We start from the raw sequence: 13,262 nt of genomic DNA, 5'->3' as shown, positions 1-13,262 counted from the left end.
ACGAGGACAGTTTATTCACAATCATCTGAATTCAACAGCGAAATGTATTTATGTATTTATTTCACAGTGCTGATACAGAAACACATTCAGCAAAACAAACCTGACAGTGAATTAATGATGCTTCGTTATTTCTACCGACCACTTGGAAGCAGAAGAAAATATCACTGCCTCAAAATGATAAACATCTCGCTGTGGTTGACATTTAAACACGTGAAGAAAAAAACTTATGCACAGATCTAGCCATCACAAAACAATATTAGTATTCATTTGGAGGTGTGCAGCTGATGAATTAAAATCCAAGAAGTTCAAAATCCTTGACAAGAAACAGGAGGTAAGAAAGAAAATGGTAGCATGACTCAAATTGACTTTGATTTTTGTCGCACCATATTCTGCACATCTCAAGGACAGTGCCATTTGTAGATATTAACCAAGGCGGACATTTCTCAGAGTCTTCCTGCTGCTTTAGTTTCCTCTAGGCTGCTTTCACAGGATTCACGACCGGGAATGAGACGCCCTCCTATGACGAGTCGATCTGCAGAGCATAGACAACAGAGAAGATGAGGAAAACACACAAACACACACATGCGGCAGTTTTTAGATTTCAGATTCTGCTCTCACCTTCTCCTTCTGTCATTAGACCGGGCCCTGGAGGTCAGAGTCGTCTTCGTCCTGGATCTGTTTTGGTCAGACAAATCCAAATGCAAATTACTATTGATAAGATGTCGATCACAGGCAGTACAAGTAAAAGCATGTAAAAAGACGTCTTTTACCTCAACCACAGGTGGAAGAGGACTAAAGGAATCGGGATCAGAAACACGACCGTCAGTCTTACTGCATTAATTATCACCATTGATTTCCCTCGAGCTGCAGAGAGACAGATGTGAGATTTGTGTTACTGGTCGGACAAATAAAAAGGAGACAGGAGGTTGTGTGTGTGCTGTTTCCTCTTAAAGTATCTGAGTCTAATGTCTGTAAACTCTTGAAATATAATAAAAAGCCATGCCCACCTCGAACAGTGAGAGTCCTTTCACCTGAGCTGATGTGGGTTTTGACAGCACAGGAGTAGTTTCCTGCGTGCTGACCGCTGACCGGGTCCAGAACCAGCTGTTTGTTTTGGTCCTCTGGCAGGGTCAGAGGTCGACTGTTGAAGCTCCAGTTGTATTTTGTGTTGTCAGTCAGAGGACAGCTGGTGCTGCAGGTCAGTGTGACTCTCTGACCCTCTGTCACCACTGAAGGAGTGAACGTCACCTTCAGACCTGAAAGACGGTTTGATAGCTTACTCAGTGTCAAAGAGACACAAACTTACATCACGTACACATTATAATAAGAGATGTCCCCAGTTGAACTTAAGGATCAGCATCTATTCCAGTTTTAAGACAACAGAGGTCAACAGCCAATCATATTAGCTGTGGCCTGTTAATTCAGTATCACTTGTCTTTTTCTGTGAGAATGTCATAGAGAAAAAATAAAGTCCAGGTATGGAGGTGGATCAGGTGACGGACCATGATGTTTTTCCAAACCTAACCAATTAAGGTTTGATGCCTAAATCTTACCAATGTGGTTATTTGCAACCATTTCACTTCATTTAAACGCACAGTTTGTAATTTCTGCTGCTTGGGGTCTCTCAATCAAAACAAACCTAAAGCAGTTCGCTGTGTGTTGTGTGGGGAGGACCGGGCATATGTTCTGTACTGACTACCAACTGGAGCTGGAGGGGAAATGTAAGAGACAGAACAAGAGTCTCTGCTGAGTTCAGTCAGAGGTTGATCTGAGTTCAAACACACAGACACACACATATGTGTGCTGTTTGCTTGCTTGCTTGCTTAAAGCTGATGTTCAGTAAAGTAATCAGGCTGTTCGGGGCGAATACATAAACACAAATGATCCCTCCGACAAAGTCTTGCTAGTGATGCGATCCTATGGCACCGTGTCGAAGGAGAAACACATTTTGGACTAGTAAATCCCCTACAATTTTTGTACAAATTAAATAAACTAATTATAACATGTTCATCAGAGGTGCTGCTCGGCACTCGTGTTGCACAGCGATTATGTGCTGATCATGATGAGCAGCAAACCCCTTATTAAAAATATGAAGGTAGTCTGAAGATGTACCTGTGACGACCAGAGTCACTCCAGGCAAATCAGCTGTTTTTTGTTTCCCATCTCCTCGGAGCCTGAATCTGTATTCTGCCGAGTCGTTCTTCTTCAGGTTTCTAATCCTCAGGACGTGGCGGTTCTTCATGTAGTCGTGATACTCCACGCGACCCGCAGCCTCGATCAACTCTCCATCTTCTTCCATCCCGCTTCTCGTTATTTTATACCATAGTTTGGATTTTGGCGGCTGGTTGTCGGGATGTGAGTATCTACTTGAAATCGTCACTGAGAGGCCTTGCAGAGCACAGACTCTCCTGCTGACATAATCCACACTCCAGCAGTTCTTATCATCAAGGCCTGAAATACAGATAAAAAACTCATGAGCTCACATTGAAGCTTAAATAAAGACTTTTTTCGACATTCGACGGCTGTCAGGAGTGCATAAATTGGTTGATACTTACAGGCTCCATCGGACAGCAGATCCTCGTGGTCTTTTACAGCACAGGAGAATCTTGGACTGGAGAAAGTGTTAACTGAAAAACGTTGACCATCAATGTGTCTGTACAGGTCTCCGTCTCTGTACCACCTGTAGGCAGTTTTGGGGTCGATCAGAGAGCAGCTGGTGCGACAGATCAGCGTGACATAGGTCTCTGCTGGAGTCTGTTGAATATGCACATCTGTTAGAAGATAATAAATATATTCATCATCAGTTATTATAGCATGTTACACTGTGTGATGAAATGAATCCATTTACTCTGAAGGCGTAGACCATATTCACAATGTCGGCCATTTTCCTCTGACGTCACACGACAGCTCAGGGTGGGAAGCTCCGATGTGTGAAAGTTGTTTAAACGTTGGGAAGCTGACAAACTGTCACCATTTCACCGCTTCCTCATTGATCAGCAGCAGAAAAGACAATGGAAAGTGAAAATCTGGAGGGACATGGGGCCATATTTCAAGGTAATACAACATATTTGATAACCAATTAGCTGCTAACGTTAGCGTTCGACTACCTCCTTGCTAACATTACTGTTTGATAGTGTTACATGGCACAATAAATGTATATGTACGGTTATTTTAAAGTTAATTTACGCCTTTCGTATCGTATCAAAAGTTGATGTTTGCTAGGACGTGGCTGCTAACGTTAGCTGTTGTCTCACTGAAGCTAATGGGTCGTCTGTTCAGTTGCTGTTCAATCAGGAAGTAGTGAAATGATAATGAAGCAAAAGGCGTAAATTAATCCTAAAATATCAACGTACATCTTGGACACATTTATTTAAGCCACGGAGTGAACAGCACTGGATGTAATCGAATGGTAATGTTAGCTAGGAAGTGGTTGAATGCTATCGTACTAATGGGTTATCAGATACCAGCCGTCAGTGGGGAAGTGGTGAGATCAAGTTGTCAGATTTTACACGTTGATATGACACAGCAGCACAACGTAACCACAACATCTGAGCTTCCCACGCTGAATATAATGTCAGAGGAAAATGGCCGCCCTGTGAATTTGTTCTGTTAGGGGCTGAGAGGAGTGTTTGCAGAAACTTAACCTGTTGGATATGTGATGGAGCAGGGCTCATCCACTGATCTCTGCCTATAAGAACACATTCTCCCTTTAGCATAGGTCACACTGAAGCAGGCTGATGTGACAGAATCTGGACAAAAAGACATGTGAGACATTATTCTGGCTAGTGTACGCAGTCACAGTACTTCGAAAGGTTTATAATTTAAGGCTCCAGTGCATGATCAATAAAGGTTTTTTATCATGATAAGGAGTTAATGGTTGTCACTCACCCACTGAGACTTCAGGGGCTCTGAGATCCTCGTAGCCTTTGATAGCACAGGAGTATCTGACTGCTTCCTCACTGCTGACCAGCTGTTGGTACCAGGGAGACCAGTCCTCATAGAGAAACTCTCTGTTCTTGTACCAGATGTAGGCTGCAGGGTTTTCAGTCAGAGGACAGCTGGTGCTACACATCAGTGTTACTGTGTGTCCCTCTGTGGAGGGAATCACCTTCACCTGCAGGTCTGAGATGATGGTGAGGAGAATAAGACACTTCAGAAAAGGGAGTTTGTTCATATATCATTCATAGCCTGATTTATATTGCATTTTATTCCTAAAAACATGGCAAAAATATATTTTTTTTTATGGCTGTTGACAGTATTTTCTGATTCATGGAGTTATATAAAGAGATATCCTAAATTTCCTCTGTGAATCTAATGTGTCAGCTGAACAAAGCAAGAAATCTGACCTGACTTTCTCTGTTCTGTATCCAAATTTGTGCATTTTTAACTAGATAACGCCTCATTTAAATAACAATTAATACAAAAAATGAGTGCCTTAATGTAAGTGATCAGGTGGAGAAGTTTCATTCTGAAGATAAATAACAGCCACTGTACCTGCAACACGGAGCTGAACTCTTCTGATCCAGGAGGTTCCTGTTCTCTCTCTGCAGAAGTAAACATCCTCATCACTCTCTGTGAGATCTCTGACGGTCAGAGTGAAGTTACTCCCTTCAGATGTGTTGTACGCTACACGTTTTCCACCTGCAGAGATCTCCTTCTGAACAACCTGGTAGTCAATCAGCTCTTCAGTGTACCATGTCTTGACTGAGGTGTGTCCTTCAGCTGAGCAGGGCAGATCCACCGATGAGCCTTTCAAGGCACAGATGCTGTTCGCTCGTCCCCAGAGACCGTCATCAGCTAAAAAAGAGTGACAGTCATGTGTTTTCCATTGGTCTGTAGTTAATTATCATGTGCAACACTTCATCATTATTAAAAAACAACAGTCGTACCTGAGATGTAGAGGATGAAACCCATGAGCGTACATCTAACTTCTGCCAACAACATGGCTGTTGTACTCTTCAGCTTCTAATCGGATCAGCAGTTGTATAAAGTCATTGCTCTCAGTAACGACCTCCGCTTAAAATCAACCGGTCTACTTATAAAATAAAGGCTGAAGAGGACAGAGCGGACCACTGATCAAAGGTGGGCATACAGAACTTCCTCTTCATGTCATTGTTATAATTAGTTACAAGAAACGTCTTGTCCACGCAGAGCTGCAGAGGTGTCAACGATCAAAGCGTTAATGGACGGTTCGCTGTTGAAAGGTGTCAAACCCGCGGAGAGGAAGCGCCGAATTTCACCTCCTACGTGTGTTCATGTAACACGACAACGCCTTGATACTGATGTTATGATTTGTCAAAGTGAGATGCAAGATTAATCAAAATACTTGCATGATGAATTGCAACTTCTAGGTCGAGAGAGGTGAATGTGTGACAAAACAGCATCATAATGAAGTGCTGCAGTGCTGCAGAAATGCCCACGGCCTATACATCTTTCCCTCCAGATGTAAGGACCCCCAAACATGTCACATACTGAGCTGTTTCTTGGCCGAAACCAGTAACTTCCTGGAGCCGATGCTGGTTGCCGGGCAACGGCTCAGGCCCGAAGCTGTTTTAACACTTTTTTGTTACACGGCTGGTTGTGGTGGTTGGTTTCCTGTGCCTGTAGCATCAGATTTACCATACGCACCTACGTATTCAAGGTGACTTGGTCTACCCCTTTAGTCCCCTGACATTTAATCAATTTGCCACAATATAAAACAAGATCCCAATAAACAATGCAATAAATATGAAACCTTGGTCTTAATGGCTTCTGTAGTTAGCATGCAGAGTTAGCATGAAGGTTGCATGTTCAGGCTGAGCAGATAAAACAGTTAAAATGTGTAACAAGCTTCAATAATACCAGTACATTTCAATAATAATTCATATACATGTTTATTTGGATTTAAAAGAAATGTTTCTTTTTACATCTTATGACAATTTTAATTATTAATTAACTAATTCATTAACATGATTAAATAATATTTTTATTTTATTTTCCAATAAGCAGTCAATAAATAACTCCTGATTTCTTTAATACATTTCCTGAAAACTCTCGACTGGTTCTGCTTAACTTCTGCTGATCATGCCGTTTTAATTTCCAACTGGTTTTGGATTGAAATCAGCTGTTGCAGCCCAGTTTTCACACATTTCTGCCGAACCGCAGGTTAGTAAACCGAAGCACGCTGGTGAGAATGTCCACTTCAGTTTACTGACCTGCAGGAGTTGGGTAGAAACTAGCTGGAAAGTCAGCTGCGACACTAGACAGAAACCGGTTTCCAGGAGGTTTCCAGCTAATATTGTAATTAAATCATGTCATAAGATTTTCAGGTAATTATTGTGGTAATTTCAAATATATTACTTGTTATTATCACCTACTTATCAGGACATTTGCAGACCTGTACAATGAAGTGTTACCTAATAATGTTACATTATTAAAAATCCATTATTCACTTCCAAAATATTTAACTTCACAACAACAATAGTTTTGATGTAAGAGATGCTTTTGCAGTGCTCAGATCATCTCTCGCCGGCTTGTTGAAGAGGTTTTTGGCACACCGTGTGAAGCGTCTTGTGTAGATACATACTGAAGATAACACGGTGTATTCCTGCTCTCCGGTGTTCTGCTGGTTCTGTCCGTGCTGCAGGATTCATGACCGAGTCCAACTGCGGGGCAGTTAAACAGAGAAGATGACCGTGGGAAACACACACATGAAGTTTTCACCCTGTCATGTGATAATTTACATTATGGAGACACACACACACACACACACACACACACACACACAGAAGTTTCTAGTTTTTAAGTTTCTTACTCACGTGTCACCATGTTATTAGTCAAACAGTTTGCAATTACTACTTTTAAAAACAAAGTCAAAGATGTCCTGTACAGAGAGACAAACTAAAAAAACTGAATGATATGAGGTCTGTTACCTCATCCACAGGTGGAAGACAAGTAGAGGTATCGGGATCAGCGGTGCGACTGCCAGTCTCATGGCATTAATCGTTGCCATTGAGATTTCTGCTTCTGGTTGGACAAATCAAAAGGAGACATGAGGTTGTAGAAGATTTCTTTACAAAATGCCTGAGTGCAAGTTCTTAAAACCTTCCAGTGAAAATGAAAAATGAACGCTCACCTAGAACAGTGAGAGTCACTTCAGGAGATATCTTCTCACTATGGACAGCACAGGAGTAGTTTCCTGCATGCTGACTTCTGCATGTCTCCACGACCAGCTGTTTGTTGTTTCGGTTCTCTGGCAGGGTCAGAGGTCGACCGTTCAGGTACCAGGTGTAGTCTGCATTCAGGGGACAGCTGGTGTTGCAGGTCAGTGTGACTCCCTGGCCCTCTGTCACCACTGCAGAAGGAGTGACCGTCACCTTCAGATCTGAAAGACGGAAGATGAATTAAAGACACATCTTTGAAACTTGACTTGCAGTCATTATAGATAATGAAGCTATAAATGGCTATCATAGTGTAAAAAACCACACTGATGGCCATAAAGTGCAGAACTGGAGAGGTGATAGCTCAGCTGAGTCTCACCTGTGACGACCAAAGTCACTCCAGGATAATCGGACCATTTCCATCCTCTGTGTTCGTTTAGGCATCTGAATGCGTATTCTGCCGAGTCGTCCTTCCTCAGCTTTTTAATTCTGAGGACGTAGCTGCCGTCCATGTTGTCTCGATACTCCAGACGACCAGCATCCTCTGCCAGCTCTTCAGCATCGCCCTCACCACTTCTTTTCATTTTAAACCAAGCTTTTTTACAGAGAGGGTGCGAGCGGGGAAAGTATTCACCGGGCATGTTCACGGAGGAGCCCTCCACAGCACAGATCCTCCTGCTGACATGGCTCTCGCTGCTGCAGCTTGTGTCTTTGTTACCTGAAATATACCAAAATGTTGTACAGCGGAGATTTAGGACCGGACAGCTGAACATTATAAGCTGAACGTCGTCATGAAGCGAGATAAAGATTCAGGTGATGATTCTCTGTTGGTGATGCTCTCCAGTTTGTTGTTAACGCTAACGTCGCTAATGCCAGCTACCACTTACGTTAGCTAACACTAATGCTGCTAATGCTAGCACTGGGCACGTACTGGAGAAATCTGCAATTAAAAAAAACTGGCAACAACCAAGACTCTTGATAGCGGACGAAACACAGATGACGTGATACCAACAGAGTTTCACTGCTGGCTCACAAACCTCGTTAGACGCTGGAATCAACTGTCAGAAATCATTTTGGACTCGACGGACGTGGGGATTTGCAAGATGAAACAACACAGTTTTGCCAAGATAACATTGCTAATTTACTTTTTTTTTTACATCTGTGAAAAAAAAGGTGAAAACAAAAAGTTTGGTCAGGATAATTTTTTGTCTAATTATTGTTGTAATAATTCTTATTGGCCACGAGAGGCTAAAGCAAATTACTTGCTAACAAACACAAAAAATAAAAAATGAAAAAATTCTCCTGCCAAAACTTTTCTTCCACCTGTTAGACAAACAAAAAATAATTAACTTAGAAAGATTATTCTGGCATACCTTTTTTTTTACCTGTCAGAAGAAAAAAGAAGAGGAAAGAATTTAGATCAGTTTTGCTTCTCTGGGCCTCCGTATAATGACAAATTTTACTGTTCAAACATTATTTAAATGATGTTAATTATGTTTTTTCAAGCCCTCAGGCCAATAACATGAAGATTTACCACAGACCATTAACAGCTGGTTCATACTCACAGACGTTAGTAGCGGACAGATCCTCCTGGCCTTTTACAGCGCAGGAGACGTCGAGAGTGTCTGCTGTAAAGTGTTGACTCTCTGAGTATTTGTAAAGGCGTTTGGACGTGTACCACCTGTAGGCAGTTCGATTGTCGGTCAGAGGACAGTTGTGGCTACAGGTCAGTCTGTAGCTCATGTTGTTCTCCAAAGGAACACTCTGAATGCTTACTTCTGTTCGGAGATGATAAATACAATTCAGTACAACATGATCATAGATAGTAATATAGCTTCCTATCTCGTAATGTAAAAATATGACTTTAAAGGAGCAGTTCAACCAAAAAAAAAGAAAGTCAGTTGTTATCTACTCACCCCCGGGCTGATAGAAATTCAGGTGAACAAAAACATTTCTGGAGCTTCACAGAAAAACAGCGTTGTGTCATTGTCCTAAACACCTGAAGTAGATGGGGACTTGTTTTAAATCGTTAAAAAAAACAAACCGTAAAAAAAACATAACAGAGCTCGTCTCGCTCCTGAGGTCCTTTTTAAAGCCAAAGAAATCTTCTCTGAATGCTATGCTAAAACCAAGCATGTACAATATTGTCTATTTCTAATCAATTTGTGTTCTCGGGGCTTCTGTAGACAACAGAGATAGATAACACCGGATAAGCTGCATGAAGCCATTTTATTCTCTTTTTCAGTTTGTTTGTTTTTTTAACTGTTTTGCTGCGAAAAGCTCCTGAAATGTTTTGTGGACGTGAGTAGATAAAGACTGGAACTTAATTTTTGAATGAACTGTTCTGTTAAAGGAATTTTAGAGATTGGAGAGTAATCACGTAATCACATTTGTATGTTTGAGGATGTTGAAAAACTACACCTGTTGGATACGTGATGGAGCAGGGCTCATCCTCTGATGCGTGCACATAAGAACACATCCTCCCCTCAGCATAGGTCACATTGAAGCAGGCTGATGTGACAGAATCTGGACAAAAAGACATGTGAGACATTATTTTCAACAACACGCCCCCAGAATATCCTGTCCAGGAGTCCAGTGCATGATTAATAAAGTTTTTTTTTTAATCATGATAAGGAGTTAATGGCTGTCACTCACCCACTGAGACTTCAGGGGCTCTGAGATCCTCGTAGCCTTTGATAGCACAGGAGTATCTGACTGCTTCCTCACTGCTGACCAGCTGTTGGTACCAGGGAGACCAGTCCTCATAGAGAAACTCTCTGTTCTTGTACCAGATGTAGGCTGCAGGGTTTTCAGTCAGAGGACAGCTGGTGCTACACATCAGTGTTACTGTGTGTCCCTCTGTGGAGGGAATCACCTTCACCTGCAGGTCTGAGATGATGGGGAGGACACGGTGAATTAATACAGATGAAACTCTTAATAAATGACAGTGACGTTAAATAAACGACTGTACCTGTAACCTTGAGCTTAGTTTTGTAGATCCAGCAGTGTCCTACAGGGTTGTCTGTATTTCCACAGCAGTAAAAATTAGTATCATTCTCTCGTAGATCTTTTATCGTTAGAGTGAAGTTACTCGCCCCAAATACATTGTACGTTGTACGATATCCATCTGCAGAGACGTTATCCCGTAAGTAGTCGCCCCCGTCCCACCGTACAGTGTACCAGTTAATGCTTGAAGAGGGGAGTTCAGGAGAGCAGGGCACATCCACCGATGAACCTTTCAAAGCACAGATTCTGTCTGCGCGGCCCTGAACCCCTTTAAGAGGAAACTTACGTTAGCAAACATCTGGACAGATTTATTACTTTTCAGATCGTATTGTTCATGATTTTAAAAACATCACAGATTACAGTTAAATGGATTCAGCAGAGATTTTAGTGTGACATCATCTGGCCGGCCTGTCTCCTGGAAATGACGTGCGCATATTACTTCATTGTTTTCATGACTATGTTGTGCTGAACAGTGTAATGGCTTCCTGGATTATGTATCACGGACGTGTCTTTGAGAGTGCAGGACTGCCAGTCACGGGTGTGTGTTCACAACAGTCTATAGTTTAGGCCCTTTTGTAGAGAATGGTCGTCATTTTGGTTAAATGTTAATAAAAACTGAAATCTCTCAAGTTGCTGCTGACTTTGTTTTGTGGTAAAAACAAAAAAACCTGCAGTGTACTCAAAAATAGAAGAAGTAACTAATCCTAAATCAATGACTGATGGCTGAGTCGTACACCACGGGATGAGTGAGGTGAGCTTCACGTACGAAATCAATAGAACTGAATTCAACAATCACGTTACACCTGCAGACCACAGAGGATCCTGTCAACGATGTATCAGCGTAGAAAAAAGAATAAACAATCATCTGTACCTGATACGAACAAGATGAAGTCCAGAAACAAACACTCTGCCCACAACATGGCTGTTGTAGTCTCTAAACTTAAAACCAGAAAGAAATAATCAATATATTCATCTTAAATATTAGATATTCATGTCTTCACAATGACTACATTCATGCAAATCCAAAAAAAATATATAACTCACCAGTCAAAGCTGTGGTTCTACAATGTGAAGGGCCGGAGCGAACAGACAGGACTGTTGGTCATGTGCACACTGATCGGTAAGGTGTGACGTCTTCTCGAGAAAACCAGATATCTCGAATATCTAATTTATTAAACTTCCTGGAAACTGTTGCTGCAGATTTTAAAAAAAAGGTTCATAAAGTTTGCCTTATCAATCTCTAACAGTTGACTGCTAATGTTGAAATTGCACAACATGTGTTACACAAGACGTATTAGCCTTCAGCTCTGTGAGAGGTGTGAACAACAACATCTGATTGTGACATTTCAGGGACAATAAATGCAGACGAATAGAGAAGACAGAGGCAGGCAAGGTGACGGTCAGGAACAGATTTACAGGTAGACAACAGCCAGACACAAACAAGTTATTATTACAAACAGGGAGCAGATCAGGAACAGGCCACAGGTCAAAATACCGGAGCAAGGACTCAGGAGTGGGTACTGGAGCAACATAGCAACACTGATGAAGAGGCTGCTCGCAGATGAAGATGAGCCGGTGTAAAGACTGTAGCACAAAACACACAAGCCTTTTCATTTCAAACATGTACAGAGTACGGGACCAGAAACACACAAGCTGTGCTTTCTCAAGTGGTGCTGTGTTGTATGTAAATGTGTGTAATGTTGTAAAATGTTGTGAAATGTGTTTTGTGAAATGTTGTTGTGTTTTCTGTAACGTTGTTGTGTTCACTATAAAGTTGTGTTTTGTGAAATGTTGTTGTGTTTACTATAAAGTCGTTGTGTTAACTTTAAAGTTGTGTTTTGTGAAATGTTGTTGTGTTCACTATAAAGTTGTGTTTTGTGAAATGTTGTTGTGTTTACTATAAAGTCGTTGTGTTAACTTTAAAGTCGTGTTTTGTGAAATGTTGTTGTGTTTACTATAAAGTCTTTGTGTTTTCTTAAACGTTGTGAACTGTTGTTGTGTTTTCTGAAATATTGTTGCGTTTTGACCTTCAGGGCCACCGCAGGCCGTCTGCCTTCGCTCAGGTCTAATAGAAGTCGATGGCAGCTTGCTGTCCTTAAAAACGCCAAAGAAAAAACATTGAAAAACTCAACAACAAAGTATCTTTCCAGAAATCCAGACCCGGTTACTCCTGACACGCTCTGGACTTGTGAAGCACTATGACTAATGTATTAACAAACTATTGCCACACACCCGTCAGACACAGAACAGCAGTAGGAATCGTAAGTTGTGTTTCTGGCCACCTGATAAATTCAAAGTAGGCTTATCTGCAGACTCACAGCAGATGCAAGACACACCTGACACCAAACTACCTGTCCAGGCCAGGAAAAGATCTCAGAGGGACTCATCGTGAAGTGACGTGAAGTGTGGTCTGCAAGACTGAAGCTGGACCCGACCTACAAACTCTCACTGGAAACCTTCATCGCACTGAGTGGACTCAAAACTGTGAGTTCCCAGGTAAGATCACTAGAGGGAGACATTATACACTCTCAGACTATTGACTTGTGTGATGATATGCAATAGGCCTGTATTTTTAAATAAAGGCAGGTGGTTCATTTTGTGCAGTTGTGTAACTATTTGTATTCTACTTGATTGCGACGACTGTCAGGGATGACCCAAGAGTCATGTGCATGTGAAATTGCGTAGCTGTGTGAGCAGATTTTACAGCCAACGCACTGATTCTCGGCCAATTTTTTACATTTATTAGATTTTAAAAAGATATAATTTAATCTTTGTGCTAATCAGGAAGTTTGCTTACGACATCAAACATTAAAAAAGTGTGTCATGTGATGAGGACAACATCCTGGATGGTCCCTCAGACTTTATGTGAAGTTGAATAAACGTATTCAAATGCATTTTTTGTGACGTGGTCTCAATTTCAAGTCTTCTCTCACACTGTTAGGTCCACTGCAACTTACCCCACGTTGTGTTAGGCTTCATCTCACACTGGTATAAAGGAACACCGTGTATTTGACATAAACTAATGGATTATGTGATTATGGTTCGGGTAGTTTGAAGATTACATCGCGTCAAAATTAGAGAGTAATAGGTGCTGAGACAAAAAAAGTGTTAAAACCA

At 41.5% G+C, this 13,262-nt stretch overlaps 2 protein-coding genes across 3 annotated transcripts; both read right to left on the bottom strand.

Annotated features, from left to right (window-relative positions):
- Positions 1-98: 98 nt before the first annotated feature.
- LOC311264446 (uncharacterized protein) lies at positions 99-5,467 on the bottom strand. 2 transcript variants are annotated; one of them, XM_084365310.1, is made up of 10 exons: positions 4,890-5,467; positions 4,495-4,797; positions 3,889-4,122; positions 3,645-3,749; positions 2,556-2,771; positions 2,113-2,451; positions 1,008-1,256; positions 771-864; positions 619-675; positions 99-532 (listed from the first exon to the last, which is right to left on the bottom strand). In XM_084365310.1, exons 1-10 carry the CDS (start codon positions 4,942-4,944, stop codon positions 493-495), a joined length of 1,692 nt encoding a protein of 563 aa, XP_084221436.1. In that variant the 5' UTR covers positions 4,945-5,467; the 3' UTR covers positions 99-492. The 2 variants fall into 2 exon arrangements, with proteins under 2 accessions (XP_084221436.1, XP_084221437.1); XM_084365311.1 differs by having other exon boundaries at positions 1,032-1,256.
- Positions 5,468-6,391: 924 nt separating this feature from the next.
- LOC311264459 (uncharacterized protein) lies at positions 6,392-7,749 on the bottom strand. The gene is made up of 4 exons (XM_084365336.1): positions 7,519-7,749; positions 7,115-7,363; positions 6,912-7,005; positions 6,392-6,644 (listed from the first exon to the last, which is right to left on the bottom strand). The coding sequence occupies exons 1-4, from the start codon at positions 7,721-7,723 to the stop codon at positions 6,629-6,631; spliced, it is 564 nt and encodes a 187-aa protein (XP_084221462.1). The 5' UTR covers positions 7,724-7,749; the 3' UTR covers positions 6,392-6,628.
- Positions 7,750-13,262: the final 5,513 nt, after the last annotated feature.

The sequence above is a fragment of the Pagrus pagrus genome, assembly GCF_965226575.1.
Source record: "Pagrus pagrus genome assembly, chromosome: 2".
In the NCBI taxonomy this organism is placed as follows: domain Eukaryota; kingdom Metazoa; phylum Chordata; class Actinopteri; order Spariformes; family Sparidae; genus Pagrus; species Pagrus pagrus.
Note: the sequence above shows the minus strand (reverse complement) of the source record. Positions and strands in the feature narration are given on the sequence as shown.

Coding starts and splice junctions, on each gene's coding strand:
- LOC311264446 (XM_084365310.1), bottom strand. CDS start 4,944: ATGTTGTTGGCAGAAGTTAGATGTACGCTCATGGGTTTCATCCTCTAC. Junction 4,798..4,889: donor TTTCATCCTCTACATCTCAG/GTACGACTGTTG, acceptor ACTCTTTTTTAG/CTGATGACGGTCTCTGGGGA. Junction 533..618: donor TCTAATGACAGAAGGAGAAG/GTGAGAGCAGAA, acceptor TATGCTCTGCAG/ATCGACTCGTCATAGGAGGG.
- LOC311264459 (XM_084365336.1), bottom strand. CDS start 7,723: ATGAAAAGAAGTGGTGAGGGCGATGCTGAAGAGCTGGCAGAGGATGCT. Junction 7,364..7,518: donor AGTGACTTTGGTCGTCACAG/GTGAGACTCAGC, acceptor TCCGTCTTTCAG/ATCTGAAGGTGACGGTCACT. Junction 7,006..7,114: donor AGTGACTCTCACTGTTCTAG/GTGAGCGTTCAT, acceptor TTGTCCAACCAG/AAGCAGAAATCTCAATGGCA.